We start from the raw sequence: 16128 nt of genomic DNA, 5'->3' as shown, positions 1-16128 counted from the left end.
GCTGGGGCAGAGCTCTGGAACAGCCCACTGTTAGGGTTCTGGTGAAGTTGCCAAGGAACATGTTAAGCTGTAAATCTGGATTTAGATAGTTTTTATTTACTCGTTCATTCACAGACAAAAAAAAAAAAAAAAAAAACTCACTGTAGCCCTAGATGGCTTTGAATGAGCAACACACTTGTCTCAACCTCAAGAGAGCTTAGAGGTCCCAGGGAAGAAAAACAAAACAAAACAAAACAAAACAAATTATTTGGCTGGGCAGTGGTGGTGCACGCCTTTAATCCCAGCACTATGGAGGCAGAGGCAGGCAGATCTCTGTGAGTTCGAGGCCAGCCTGGTCTACAGAGCTAGTTCCAGGACAGGCTCCAAAGCCACAGAGAAACCCTGTCTCGAAAACAAACAACAACAACAACAAAAAAAAAAACCAGACACACAATTATTTGCACGTTTGCAAATTGAGTGGCATTTTGATCATCTCAGGAGGCTGCCGTTTTAATGTTTAATTCAACACATCAGACTCGTGTCGGTCACGGTGGCATGAGCCTGAAACCCTAGCATTCAGGAGACGAGACAGGAGGATCAGAATTTGAAGCTAATCTGGGCTGGAAAAGGAGCTATCCCAAAATATGTATATATATGAGGATGTGTTAAAATTAAAAAAAAAAAAGAAAAGTCTCGTAAAAATTCCAACACAAAAGGTCCCCCTTCCATTCACTTTTCTTCCGTTTTTCTGAACGTGGAAGAGGCTGGGTGACAATTTCTACGCAATCAGACCGAGGGGGGAGGTGGCCCAGGTTTAGGACACAAGGCCCCTTAGGGCTCTTCCCCGGCGCCCGCGCCAGCTTTTCAAAATGGAAACACACACAGCCCCGCCCCTGCTCGAGGCCGCCGGGAAAGGCGCTGCCTCTGTCGCCGCCGCCGGCGGCTCCCAGGAGACCGCAGGCCGAGGCGTCTTCCTCCTAGTCTCATTCTCGTGATGAAAACTCGCGGGTGACAGTCAGACTCGCGGTTCTCAGCCACTCAGACCCGCCGTGACTCTAGTTTTGCGCCACATTCCCGGAAGTGACGACAGCGACGCGACCCACCCCTGTCCCGTCGGGCCTCGCGGCGACGGCGGGAAGATGGCGGCGGCGGGATCCCTGGAACGGAGCTTCGTGGAGCTGATCGGAGCTGAACGCGAAAGGCCCAGGCACTTTCGTGAATTTACAGCCCGCGTCGTCGGTACGGAAAGAGCTTGGGGGAATGGGAACCATTGCTTCCCTTCGGGCTCGTCAAGTACGACTTTGGCCTCCTCCCTGGTTTGTCCAAGTCCACATGCCCAAAGCCAGTGCCTCACAGCCTGACTTCTTTCTCCTTTTCCCACGTCCTGTTGTATGCACTGTCAGTCCCATGCACTCTGTTTCCTCAGCACTCCTCAGTGCCTGACATCCCCAGAGAAGCACGTGTGCGAGCCGACCGCATTCATTTTGCAGGGACTGCCAGTGCTGCGTTTGGAGCCGTGAAATACAGCGAGAGCGCGGGAGGCTTCTATTATGTGGAAAGTGGCAAGTTGTTCTCCGTCACCAGAAACAGGTTCATTCATTGGTGAGTGCTGCGTTCCCCAAACCCCTGGAAAGTAGGGTTGTCTGATGTATGAATATTCGTGCCTGTTCCAAATTATTACGTCCAGCAGTAATCTGCACATAGGAAAAGAGAATCACTGCCTTCAGTTCATGTCATAATTGGTTCTAGGAGAGTTATTCTGCTAGCAGTTTAAAAACAAAGGAGATACAACATTGAAGACCCATTTTAGACATATATTTATAGTGTCAATATAGTCTTTGATGCTGCTTCTGCCGATGAGATTGAACTTGTACACGTCATAAATGGTGCTGAGTACCGGGAAATGGTGCAAAAATATTGTAGCTATGTAAGGACAGAAGTATAGTAGCTATGTAAGGACAGAAGTATAGTAGCTATGTAAGGACAGAAGTATAGTAGCTATCACTTTTGTTGTGTCAGTTTCACACACAAAAAGCAACGCTAAACTAATGATATAGGTATATAAACACAGATTTTCATGCTTGCCCCAGAAAGCTAATGGGACAATCAGGTGTTATTGACCAGGAGGGAGGGTAGAAAGTCACAGTTATATCCAAACAATCAAAAAAATTAGCTAGGTGTGGGCAAAGAGTTGGACCATGGAGGGAAATGGACAAAACTTGAGAGCTGAGTTAGAGGAGAGGCCAGGGAACAAAGAATCTGAATATCAAAGAAAGACTGAAAGAAAAGGAGGATGGATACAGGAAGAAGGTACCCGGGAAAGCCGAGATCAGTGTTTTAACTGAAAGAGACTTGGTTTTGGAGGCAAGTATGTGGATAGGGTGGTAGGTAAGGTGATAGGAGCTTAGACTTCTGTACCTTGCATGAATCTTCTTATATCCTACCATGGGTCTGGCCTTGTTTAAGTATGGATGTGTCTTAGTTAGGGTTTTTTGTTTATTTGTTTGTTTGTTTTTTCGAGACAGGGTTTCTCTGTAGCTTCACAGAGATCCGCCTGCCTCTGCCCCTCGAGTGCTGGGATTAAAGGCGTGCACCACCACTTCCAGGCTGTTAGGGTTTCTGTTACTGTGAAGAGACGCCATGACCATGTCAACTTTTATAAAGGAAAGCATTTATTTGGGGCTTGCTTTCAGGTTCGGAGATTTAGTTCATTGTCATTATGGTAGGAAGCATGGTGGCATGCAGGCAGATGTGATGTTAAAGAGGTAGCGCAGAGTCCTACATCTGGATCAGCCCACCCTGAGTGACACACCTCCTCCAACAAGGCCACACCTACCCCAAATATATCTATTTGAATAATTATGTGTTATCATTCTTTTATTTATTTTTATTTTTTGTGCATTGGTGTTTTTCTTGCATGTCTGTATGAGGGTGTCAGACCCCTGAAATGGAGTTATAGATTGCAGTTGTGAGCTGCAGTGTGGGTGCTGGACATTGCAGCCAGGTCCTGTGGAAGAGCAGCCAGTGCTCTTAACTGCTCAGCCATCTCTCCAGTCCACCTCTTGGTGTCTTTTTGTACTCTGCTTTAAGTTATTTTCTGCTAGGTCATCTGTCCCTCAGCAAAGATGAGTAGATTTTTAGAACTTTTACTCTAAGAATAGAAAAGTTTGGATTCATTCATAGCATTTTTTTTTCTTTGCTCTATTGTGGGTAAAATCAGTCAGCTGAGTCAAAATTAACACCACAATGTACATGTACCAAAGATGGCAGCCCTAAGAGCAAGAGCTGAGCTTCAGTAAAAGGAGTCAAGGTGAGAAACCTCTAGGTGGCATTTCTCCTGCCAAGGTAACAAGGTAACAAGTTATAATAAAGAAAGCTGCAGAGAGCCGCTTGAAAGAAGTGAAAATTGGAGAAGGAAAATGAAAAAAATTTATTTTAAATGATAAAGTTCAAAAATACTTTGTGAATAAAACATTGAAAATAATTTTTTTAGATTTAGAAAGTATGTGTATGAGTGTTTTGCCTGCGTGCACTTACGTGCATCACATACATACATGGTGCCCTTGGAGACCAGAAGAGGTCGTCTGGGTTCCTGGAACTGGAGTTAGGGCTGGTTGTGAGTGCTGGGGATCAAACCTGGATCTTCTGAAAGAACAACAGGTGTTCTTAATCACTGAGCCATCCTTAGAGCCCCCACACTGTTAACTTTTTGTGTGTGTGAGGAGTTGGTAGGTGGAGACAAGGTTGCACTGTATTCCCAGCTGGTATGGAACTCACTATGTAGCCAAACAGGCCTCTAATTTACAAAGATCTGTCTGCCTCTATCTCCAGAGTGCCACGATTAAAGGTATGTGCTATTGTAAGCACTAGTCAGAACAATTTTAATAAAAGAATATATTTATCTGAAAGGAGCAGTGGGATAAAACTAAGGGCTGAAATTTAAGGAAGACTAAGTTGGTTGATTTGTGTGTGTGTGCGCGCGCGCGCGCGCGCGCGTGTGTGTTTGTGTGTGTGCGTGTATACGTGCTATAATTTAAATTTAAATTTAGTCAATTGTTGCTCATTTAATCACTGAAGTCAGTGTAATCACAAGATAAAGGAGAAACCTTTGGCAGTCACTTAAGTATAACCTGGTACTGCTAAGAAAAGGGCCCTAAAGTAGAAAAGGACAAGATTTCCTGAGTAAATTGGGAGCATGGGGATCATGGGAGAGGGTAGAAGGGGAGGGGAGCAGAGAAAAATATATAGCTCAAGAAAAGGAATGAAAAAAACCGGGGGGTGGGGAGACTAAGGGTAAGGATAAAGGCAAAGAGCCATTGTCCTTCTATATTTAAGGACCGGTTCCAGCACCTCTCTCTTCAGACACCTCAGTCTGCAAACAGTCCCCATGCTGTTAAACAGCACAGTATTCGCAGGTGATCTGTGTGGCCACACATACTTCAGTTCACTCTAGCCCACTTTCAGTGCTTTATATGATGTTAATACTATGTAAATAATTATTGTGCTGCATAGAGGGATGTTGAAAAGAGAATAGAGATACAAACACAGGTTTGGTTTGGTTTTCAATTTGTAGTTAGTTGAATTTGTGGGCGTAGAACCTATGAATTTGCAGAGGCAACTAACTGGAATCTGAGGAGAATGGTTTATTTTAGTTCACAGTTTTAGAGGTTCTGGTCCAGAATTGATCTATTCTTGCCTTTGGTCCTATGGCCTCGCCCTTAAAAGGTCCTACCATATCTCAGTAGTGCCTTGAAAACTAACCTTTAACACATAAGACTTTGGGAGACATTCACAATCCAAACTAGCATCATACATGTTGACATAGACCAGTGAGTATGTGCTACAGATGTTTTAAAATGATAAGTACTTAGAAGGCAAAGGTAAGAAATACCTTGCAGAATTAGGTAAAGTGGCAACATCTGTGATGGGTACAAATGACAGCACAGGCAGTAGGGGTGATTAGTAGGGGTGGCTCCTGTGTTATGATATGGATTTGAATAAAGCCCCCCTCTTCCCACTGCCACATGTTGCTTCCATCTGCATTTGTATCTTATCAGACAGTGTTTATTGAATGTCAGCTCTGATTCAAATAGTTTCCTAAGTCTGCAGATAGCCAAATACACATGACAGTTACCTCTATACTTAAAGTGTTTATTGCCATTTATTCAGAAACTCTCTTTGAAGAATAATAGGTAGTTGGACTGGCATAATGGTGTAGAAACAAACCTTGGTAGGCTCAACATGCAGTTAATTTTATATTTTTAAAAATATTAAATACTAACTGGGCAGTGGCAGTGCACGCCTTTAATCCCAGCACTCAAGAGGCAGAGGCGAGCGGATCTCTGTGAGTTCGAGACCAGCCTGGTCTATAAGAGCTAGTTCTAGGACAGACTCCAAAGCTACAGAAAAACCATGTCTCGAAAAAAACAAATAAATAAATATTAAATACTGACCCTTATAAAACAAGAGCAAAACTCATAAAATTGCTATTTTTTAATATGTTAAAAAGTAATAGATAAGGAAAATGTGCTTATTATTTGTTTGGTGCTATAGTGTGTGTGGATACCTCATTCCTCTATGGGTGGGATTAATTTTTATACAGCAGAATTTATCTTAAGTAGGGGCTAAGGAAATGGATGTATATTTAATATTACCATAATGAGATTTAGATTTTGTTGTTCTGTTGTGTTTTATAAGTCTATATAATATGTTCTTAAATGAAAAAGTTGTCTAAACCAGACATGGTGCACTCCTTTAATCCCAGCTGTCAGGAGACAGAGGCAGGGAGATCTCTGTGAGTTTGAGGCCAGCCTGGTCTATGAAGTGAGTTTCATGGCAGGGCTATGTAGAGAGACCCTGGAGAGAAGGAGAGAGAAGGAGAGAAGAAAAGGGATCCAAATTGGATTGTCTAATCCTTTTCAAATTTGGAGAGTTCATTTAGACACGATGTTCATTTAGACACGATTATCATGCATTTTAGTGCAGCAGTCATTGAGAAAAAAAATTTTAATTAATCTCTCTCTCTTTTTAAACAGGAAGACTTCTGGGGATACATTGGAGCTGGTGGAGGAATCACTGGACATAAATTTGTTGAATAATGCAGTTCGCCTAAAATTCCAAAACTGCATCCTCTTACCCAGTGGGGTTCATGTCTCTGAAACTCAGAATCATGTGATAATCTTGATATTAACCAATCAGACAGTGCACAGGTTAATTTTACCACACCCTTCCCGTATGTACAGAAGTGTAAGTTGATTGTTATGTGCAATAACTTATTTTCCATATTATGCTAGCTATCACAGATTTAGGACTAGCATGATAGTCTTTGAAATGGAAAAAAATTGGACTCCTTGTTAACTGAGCATACTTTATAGTTATGGTTTGAAATAATTAAACTTGGGGATGGTATTCGGTCATAGAGTGCTGGCCTCACATGAACAAAGCCCTGGGTTCCATCCTCAGAAATTGAATTTGTGCCTGTAATCCCACTACTTAGGAGATGGAAACAGAAAGGTCACAAGTTCAGGGTCATCATGGAGTTCAAGGCTAATTTGGGCTTCATAAAACCCTGTCTCAACAACATAAAGATCAGACATTTTAGCCGGGCAGTGGTGGTGCATGCCTTTAATCCCAGCACTCAGGAGATAGAGGAAGGCAGATCTCTAAGTTTAAGACCTAGTTCTAGAACAGGCTCCAAAGTTACAGAAAAACCAAAAATAAAAAATAAAAAAGGTTCAGACATTTTAAGTTGATAAACTAGTTTTCTTATACACTTATAATTCCAGAAACAGGGAGGCCGAGCTAGAGGATTTCAAGTCTCAGCGCAATCTCAGCTGTACAGAAGTTCATAGCCAACCTGGGCCACATAGTGACAGCCTGGCTGGCAGGGAAGGGAGAAAGCTTTTATCTCATGCTCAACATTTTTTTTTTTTTTTGAGATTTGTTTTTATGTGTATGAGTCACAGGTGCTCTTAGCCACAGGTGCTCTTAACCACTGAGCCATCCTTCCAACCCATCAACATCTTTTTAAATAAATATTCTTAGTAATTGAGAGGAACTAAACAAAATTCAGCTTATTTCAAAACAGATTCTTTTTCATTACAGGAGCTGGTAACTGAAAGTCAGATGCAGTCAGTATTTACTGACATTGGAAAAGTTGATTTCAGAGATCCTTGCAACTATCAGTTAATTCCAACAGTACCTGGACTGTCCTCAAATTCTACCACCTCTGCAGCCTGGCTTAGCAGTGATGGGGAGGCTCTTTTTGCTTTACCATCTGCTGCTGGTGGCATCTTTGTTCTTAAACTACCTCCTTATGACATACCTGGTAAGGATGGGAATGGAGCATGAATTTATCTTTCATCATCAGTGGTGAGATTAAAACAGACATTCAGTCCCATCCATTGTCAGTGCAAGGGTTAAGTCTGTGTTGTTCCTGCTTTCATAGTTGCTTGTTTGCTCCCTGCTGTTGTGCATTTATTCAATGGATGAGGAACTAGAAGAAGGAATGCTGGGTATAGGAAAACAGATTGTGTGTGTGTGGTGTGTGTGTGTGTGTCCCTATTCGAAGTTCAGCAGTAGACATAAATTACTATTCCCGCCCTCATACTGAAAAGTATTGTATTTACAAAGAATGAATTTTGGGACCAAATTGACAACTGATCCCTGTTTGAAGTCACCACTGTTTTTTGCCTGCAATATTGGATTAAAGTCCTAAATGTGTCCAGATCTGCCCTCCCATTTCAGGAACTTCTCAGGGAGATTGATACATTAAACATTAGTTAGGGGACTAGAGAGATGGGTCAACAGTTAAAACACTGGCTGCTCTTCCAAAGGACCTGGGTTCTATTTCAAGCACTCACATACCAGCTCATAACTTCAGTTCCATGGGATCTAGTGCCCTCTTCTGGACTTCAAGGGCATCAGGCATGCAAGTAGTGTGTGTGTACATGTGCAGGCAAAACACCCATACAGATAAATACATTAGCAAACAAAATCATGCTACTGCAGTGTTGATAATGATCTGAATAAACCCAGTCTCCATTGGCTAACATTGAGTGCCCCGTGCTGTCTCTCACCTCACCTTTTCATTCTCCCCTCACCCTCGATACCAGCTATATGCCTTTGCAGTTTCTTAAAGACATGAGGCATATTCCTAACTTGGAATTCCCCACCACTGTTTTTAGTTCATGATTCTGTCTCCTCAATGAAGCCTTCCTTGACCAACCTTTTGAAAATGCCATCTTCCCTCCACAATACCAGCAATGCTTACTTTCCTTTTCACTATTAATTTAACTTCCTACTTCTCTCATCCTCCAGCAGTAGAATGTTAAAGTTTCATCAGGGCAATTGTTTGTTTACCAATAAATCTCCCAACACCTAGAACTACTGCTACATGAAAGGGACCCAGTGATTAAGAAAATATGAAATGATTCTGTTGACTGGAAGAATAGACTCCTATCTGTAAATGGCAAGACATTTTCCCTAAGAATATAAAAAAGATTATCTGGTACTAATTCAAAGTATTTTAGGTGTGATATATATAGAAAAGTACATTTAAGAACCTTGTGAGTATAAAAATGTAGAAGTCTGTCATGTATTATAAAGACCTCCTTGATTCTGTTTGTGGCTTTGGGTTTTTCTAAGTTATAATCAGGAGGTTCCTTGGGTATCGTTGCAGGGGTAGCATCAGTTGTGGAACTGAAACAGAGTTCAGTGATGCAGCGATTGCTCACAGGCTGGATGCCCACAGCTATAAGGTAAGTTGTGCCCTGCAGGAAATCAAAGGGGCCAGGTTGTAATCCTTGTGTTATTACTTCTGTTGTGCTGAGTTTAGGAGTGCATAGCATGATGTCCTGCCTGAGGAAAGCCGCACTCCAGAGTCTGCTTATTTGCAGTCCTATACTTTGACACCATACTTCTCTGTTTTCACAATGTCCAATTCCATGCTGTACCCAGATTTGAGTTAGACTGCTAAGGTGAAGTGCACAAGGTGTTCCTGCAGGTGACAAGTCTTATGTCAGGTCCCATATGGTAGAGGGGAGAAACCCAGCTACTACATTGTCCACTGACCTTCACACATGAACCCTGGTGTTCATTCTCTCTCTCTCTCTCTCTCTCTCTCTCTCTCACACACACACACACACACAATTTAAAAATATACTTTTAAAAAAGACCTAATAAGCCTGATGTGGTCATGCACGACTTTAATCTTAGTATTCAGGAGGCAAAGGCAGATAGATCTCTGTGAGTTCCAGGCTAGCCAGAGCTATATAATGAGACTCTGTCTCAGAAAAAGGAAGTTTTTGACTATTGGGCCAAACCAATATGAAATTAGTTGCTTTTTATAATAGTAGAACCTACTTGATTTTATGATGATAATTGGTATAATGTACATAGAAATGTATTTGTCTTATGCCATCATGTAAACTCTTGTTCTTTCTAAGAATATCCATTATAGTTTTATTTTACCTCTTGAATCACAAATTCTCGTGATATGCAGTAGTTAAAAAATCTAAAACCTGTCCTTGTTTTTAGGGGTGACCAGGGGCCTTCAGATCGTGCCCTCAGTCTTGCTGTTCACTGTGTTGAACACGATGCTTTCATTTTTGCCCTGTGTCAGGATCATAAACTCCGGATGTGGTCCTATAAGGTAAATACTGCATTTATGGTTGGCTAAGTTAAAATATGAGTGGGACATGTGGAAGAGTTGAGATCTATCGTACTGCTCATTTAAAGATGATAGATCATTTGGTTTAGAAATTTAGATATACTTTCAGATCTTGACAGTTTGAATCAATATCCTTTTCTGTACATTTCCCTATTCTTATTTTTTTACTTTGATAATTTGAGCCCTATATGAGAGTTTAAAAGGCAGTAGAAGATAGTCTTAGTGCTAGAGAGATGACTTAGCAGTTACGAGCACTGACTGCTCTTCTAGGGGACCTGGGTTCAATTTCCAGTACCGATATGGCAGCTCACAACTGCCTGCACTCTGGTTCCAGGGGATCTGACACCCTCAGACACACATGCAAGCAAAACACCAATAAATATAAAATAAAAATAAATTTTAAAAAAGATAAAGTCTTTACTTAAGGGCAACAGTCGTTTCAAAATACTTTTTTAGATGTATTTTATGTGCATTACTGTTTTGCTTATTTGCAATATGTATGATTAATGTATGCTTGGTGCCTGCAGATATCAGAAGAGGTGTCAGATCCCCTGGAACTGGTGTTACGGGTGGTTTTAGTCCCCACAATTGTGCTACTAAAATCCATGCTAGGACAGAAGAGATGGCCCTGGCTAACACTGGTTAGCAGTACTGGCAGCTCTTCCATAGAGTTGGGATTCAATTCCCAGCACCTATATGGTGATTTACAACTATCTGTATCTCCATTTCCAGGGTTCAGACACCTGCTCTCCAGAGGCACCAGAGACATAAGTAGTACATAGATGTACATGGAGGCAAAACATCCATACACATAAAAGTTTTAAAAACATTTTTTTAAATGCATGTTGATAAGATAGTTTTCAAGATCAAAAAAAGGCTGGTAATTTTGTTTTGTTTTGAGGCAGGGTTTCACATTGTAGCCCTAGCTGGCCTGGAACTTGTGTGGTAGTCCTGGCTGGCTTGAACTCACAAAGATCTGCCTGCCTCTGCCTGCCGAGTGTTGCGATTAAAGGTGTGCATGTGCCTCTCTGCCAGGCCTCTCAGAATGATTTTCTTTAAAGGTAAGGGATGTATCTAGTCTCACTGTTCTACAACATCACCTATTAACCTTTCTCTTGGGCAGGACCAAATGTGCCTCATGGTAGCTGACATGCTGGAATATGTCCCTGTGAACAAAGACCTTCGACTCACTGCAGGAACGGGACATAAATTACGACTTGCATATTCACCATCCATGGGGCTCTACCTAGGAATATATATGCATGCCCCAAAACGAGGACAGGTATGAAGAAATAAGGCATGTGTCAAGGCGTTCTCTGTGGATTACTTGCGGGAAATGTCAGGCTCATTGAGCCCACTTAAGCTTTGTGTCAAATGCTGAGCTGTTCAAGGGTGATTGGGTTTTGTGCTCATATATGAATTAGAAAATTGTGGAGGGGTGGTAAGAATTAAAGGAAAGTTAACCAAAACTAAACAAATTTGAAAACAAATATGAAAATATAGGTGAAAAAAAATGAAATTGCTGAAAAGGAATATAATGTTAGTAAGTAATTATGGAGAAATTAATGTTTTCAAATATTATTGTTCACCAACCAGGCACTGCTGTTGTGAGGCATACAGGGTGTATGTAATTGTGTAATCAAATAATAAATAACCATTTTAGGTATTTGTGTTTAGCCTAGTGCTGCGCCTTATATGTGGATGTACTAATAGGAGCAACACTTGGGAAGGCTTACTGCCATCCTCCTAGAGAAAGGGTGCGTCTTCCTTGCTTATTGCGGCTCTGATTCCCCATGCTAGGTTTCTGTCCTGCTTATAAATCTTCACGTTCTTTGTTGGGCTTTATATCCTCTCCCTGTTTGGGCCCTGAGACCCTGACTCCTGTTGCCCACAGTGGAAATTATCATAACAGGACTGATGAGATGGCTCAGTGGGTAACGGTGCTTGCCTTTGAGCCTGACAACCTGAGTCAGATCCCCAAGACGCATGTGGTGGAAGAGAAACTCCTTAGTTCTCCTCTGGCCACCACACAAGTGATGGAGCGCATGTGAAACACACAGATGCTGAGTCAGTGAGTAAAATGTGATGAGAACTTAAATAGGCCTAGTGTTGCTGTACATGTCTAAATCCCAATATTCAGAAGACTGGAGCAAGATTGTTGTTGTTTTGAGGCCACGCTAAGGGATATCATAAGACTGTCTCAAAAGAAAAATTTGGGGAAAAAAAATGGGATAAATTCATTCTTTTTCACAAGTCTTTTGAGAAATTCTGTACTCAGTCAGCATTTCCTGGATTTTTGTTGTTTTGTTTGAGCTACTTAGTATGCATATGCATGATAGAAATATGGCAGAAAAATTATAAAATGTATTTTACTATAACAGATACCACAGTGATGAATTGATGAATTTTTTTCAAAAGATCCTGTCTCAAAAAAACTTTTTTTTTAAAAAAAAAAATAGTGGTTAGATGTGGGCAGTGACAAGATGGTACAGGTGTTTGCTGCCAGACCTGAGCTCACGCGGTAGAAACAGAACAGTACACAGACACACAGACACACATACAATAAATAAATATAAAAAAATATGTTTTCGTCGTCCTGTGAATAGTTGCCTTCCTAAGGCACAGGTCATCACATTGTCAGTGCACAGTGAATTCTCCGAATTGTTAAAAATACTATTCATAAAAAAAAAAAAAACACTATTCATAAGTATCCTGTGCTTTAATTTCTTTTTTTTAATTAAATTTTTTTAATTAAAAATTCCCGCCTCCTCCCTGCCTCCCTTTTCCCTCCCCCTCCCCCCACTCCCCATACACCACTCCCCTCCCTCTCCCTCTCCCTGACTGTGCTTTAACTTCTTCAGTTTTGTTTATCTTTTCCTCTAGTGTAAGGGATTGAACCCAAGACCTTACACACTTAAGGCAGTGACTCTACCACTGAGTTAACCTAGCCTTCAACGGTCATTTAAGAAAAGCTTTTTTGTATACTTAGCATATAATTTATACATAATATTTATGTTTTGTATATTGTATATTTTAAATTTATATGTATGAGCACTACAGGAACCTGTGGAGGCTAAAAGAGGGCATTGGATCGTCCTGGACCTGGAGTTATTGGCAATTGTAAGCCACCATGTGAATCCTGGGAACCAAATCCGTGGTCCTCTGCAAGAGCACTAAATGTTCTGAAATGCTGAGCCACCTCTCCAGGCCATCAAATGTCATGTTTCTGTTTGAAAGTTTTAGTTTTAGAAATAGTGTTTTGTTATTGATGTTGTTGTCTGAGTGTGAGATTATTTTTGTTTTCTTGCGCACATGAGGCAAATGCTCTGCAGCTGAGTCCTATTCCTAATCCTGGTGGTGGATTAGAACATGTAAACTTGAATTGTCTTCTAATTTTACAGGAAGTGTGTGGGTGCGTTGGCACTGGGGGTCAAACCTAGGGTTTCACATTAGTAGTTTCTAAAGTAGCTGTAGACTCAGCAGGTAGAAGAAAGGATAGGTGTTGAAATATGAGCGGCGGGTCTGCGTCCCCGGCACCCAGCCGCCCACATGGCTTAGCTTATGCCCCGAAATAATTACACGGAAACTGTATTCTTTTAATCACTGTCTGGCTCATTAGTTTTAGCCTCTTATTGGCTAGCTCTTACATATTGATCTAACCCATTTCTAATATTCTGTGTAGTACCATGATCTGGTGGCTTACCAGGGAGATCTTAACCTGCGGCTGTGTCTGGTGGGCGAATCATGGCGACTCTCTTACTCAGCTTTTTTCTCCCAGCATCCTGTCTGTTTACTCCACCCACCTAAGGGCTGGCCTATAAATGGGCCTAGGCAGTTTCTTTATTATTTAACCAATGACCTTTCTTCATCATTTCCCCTTTTTCTGTTTAAACAAAAAAAAGCTTTCATTTTAACATAGTAAGATTACATATAGCAAAACAGTTATCAAGCAAGAATTACAGTTACAATATTTATATCTATTTTATCTTTTATCATTACTAAGGAAAACTATAACTATAACTAACCATTTTTTAACTCCATCAAAGACTCCAGAAGGATATAATATTACCTAAGCAAACAAGAGATCCAAAACTCTAGAAATGACAGAGACATCTCGCTGCCTAGACAGTCACCCAAAGTTCTTTTGTACCGTTGGGGCATCCATCTTTAGCCTTCAGGCCCATAGTATCCAGCAGACATTTTCATCAAGCAGGAAATTTCAAAGACAGTTCAGTCACTTTTTGCTGTGTCCTACAGAATGTCTCGCAGACTCTTTTATGAGTCAGGAACCCCGAAAGACCGTCTCACCTTTAGGCAAGTTTAGCAGTCCTCTCTCTGCGGGTTTTCTGTGTCCAGCTTATGCATCAGTCCAGGCAAGAGCAGTTTCTTACCTAAATAGCTATTAAACTCCATAAGGAGCCTCTTCGATGCCCATCTTCCTCTTGAAGTAGATTGGTGCTGCCAGGAGCAGACGTGTCTCATTGTCATGAAAAGTCCTAAGTTATTAAAACATTTAATGCCATATTCTGCAGTCTTTGAAAGATATGAAGAATGCCTATCTAACTGAAATATATCTATGCACATCTAGAAAATCTAACTAACATGACTACAAGCTTGATTACTATTGATGATTATCCATTAACAACCTATATACATTACATTTTTAAATGAACTATACAATCACAATACCTTAATCAAGATTAGAAATATGCATATACATATAACAAAATTGACCTTCAAATCCACACCAATGTAAATTATTTATATTAGCACGTTGGGCGCCACTCTGTTGAAATATGAGCGGCGGGTCTGCGTCCCCGGCACCCAGCCGCCCACATGGCTTAGCTTATGCCCCGAAATAATTACACGGAAACTGTATTCTTTTAATCACTGCCTGGCTCATTAGTTTCAGCCTCTTATTGGCTAGCTCTTACATATTGATCTAACCCATTTCTAATATTCTGTGTAGTACCATGATCTGGTGGCTTACCAGGGAGATCTTAACCTGCGTCTGTGTCTGGTGGGCGAATCATGGCGACTCTCTTACTCGGCTTTTTTCTCCCAGCATCCTGTCTGTTTACTCCACCCACCTAAGGGCTGGCCTATAAATGGGCCTAGGCAGTTTCTTTATTATTTAACCAATGACCTTTCTTCATCAGATAGGGACTGAGAAGGCAGTTGTTTGATGGGGATAAAGTTTCAGTTTTGCAAGATAAAGAGTCCTGTATACTGGTAGCACAGCAATATCGATGTATTTAAACTGCATACTTGAAAATGGTTAAGATGGAAATTTATCTGTATTTGCAGCATCCAGAGGTAGGAGAATTGTGAATTCTTTTCTTAGAGTAGCATGTTGATTGTATGGGGTGATGAACTATTAACTTGTGTTTCAACAGTTCTGCGTTTTCCAGTTGGTGAGCACTGAGAATAATCGGTATAGTTTAGATCACATTTCTTCACTGTTCACTTCTCAGGTAGGTTGAACCATCCTGTACATTTGACACAAGCACAATACAAAGTGTTGACTACCTCAAAATCATAGCTGCTTGTGAGTCTGAGGCTAGAGGCTCATTTGAACACAGGCATTCCAGACCAGCATAGCAACACAGTGAGACTGTCTCAAAAGGCTTTAACTGTTTGTAAGATTATAGTCTTAAACTGGGGGTGGGGGGTGGCGCACGCCTTTAATCCCAGCACTCAGGAGGCAAAGGCAGGCAGATCTCCATCAGCTCAAGGCCAACCTGGTCTACAGAGGGAGTTCCAGGACAGGCACCAAAGCTACAGAGAAACCCTGTCTCAGGCAGTTTGAGTGGGGGGGGGGTTTGAGGGGAGATTATATCCTTAAAATATTTCATGTATAGACAGTTGAAAGCCCACCATGTGGGTACTAGGAATTGAGCCACAGTCTTCTGGGAAAACAACCAGCACTCTGAACCAGAGCTCTCTCTCCGGCCCCTCTTCACATATAGAAACAAAAAGTTTAAGTTGGGATTTATCAAGTTCATGTGCCATGTTGTGCTTTTATATATTTTTCTCTATTGTCAAAACAAACTTTGTCCCTGCTCTTTTTTTATTTTCCCCCATTTATTTCTAGGAAACACTGGTCGATTTTGCCTTAACCTCAACGGATATCTGGGCCCTGTGGCATGATGCTGAGAACCAAACAATTGTCAAATATATCAACTTTGAACAGTATGGACTATTTAACTTTTGTCTTCTTGCTTAACCATAGGCACAGCCACACTGAGATGAGACTTTTTCGTCTAGAACTGTGTAATTTAATTTGAAGGATTCTGATCTTGAAAAGTTTCTAAAGCGCCACCTTTTTTGTTTTTTACCTTTTGATTTTAGAGCAAATAAATATACGTAGGGTTGGGCTAAGATAAAATACCATATTTCTTAGGGGACTAGTTATGTACCCCAAATACTTCTAATATGGAAGCTTACTGCTAATACCATGTTTCTTACACCCACAACTT

The 16128-nt window shown here is 41.1% G+C and overlaps 1 protein-coding gene across 2 annotated transcripts in view; it reads left to right on the top strand.

The window, feature by feature from the left end:
* The first annotated feature begins 1104 nt into the window (after positions 1–1104).
* Nup160 (nucleoporin 160) overlaps positions 1105–16128 on the top strand; it is a 61102-nt gene continuing 46078 nt past the window's right edge. For both annotated transcript variants that reach the window (XM_057781347.1, XM_057781349.1), the window contains exons 1-9: positions 1105–1218; positions 1470–1581; positions 6015–6225; positions 7084–7306; positions 8660–8738; positions 9517–9631; positions 10773–10931; positions 15046–15123; positions 15744–15841. In XM_057781347.1, coding sequence (XP_057637330.1) covers positions 1119–1218; positions 1470–1581; positions 6015–6225; positions 7084–7306; positions 8660–8738; positions 9517–9631; positions 10773–10931; positions 15046–15123; positions 15744–15841 — 1175 coding nt within the window. In that variant the 5' untranslated portion in view covers positions 1105–1118. The remainder of the gene's footprint in view (positions 1219–1469; positions 1582–6014; positions 6226–7083; positions 7307–8659; positions 8739–9516; positions 9632–10772; positions 10932–15045; positions 15124–15743; positions 15842–16128) is intronic.

The sequence above is a fragment of the Chionomys nivalis genome, chromosome 9, assembly GCF_950005125.1.
Source record: "Chionomys nivalis chromosome 9, mChiNiv1.1, whole genome shotgun sequence".
Classification (NCBI taxonomy): domain Eukaryota; kingdom Metazoa; phylum Chordata; class Mammalia; order Rodentia; family Cricetidae; genus Chionomys; species Chionomys nivalis.
The sequence above is the reverse complement of the archived record's forward strand: the minus strand, read 5'-3'. Positions and strand labels throughout refer to the sequence as shown.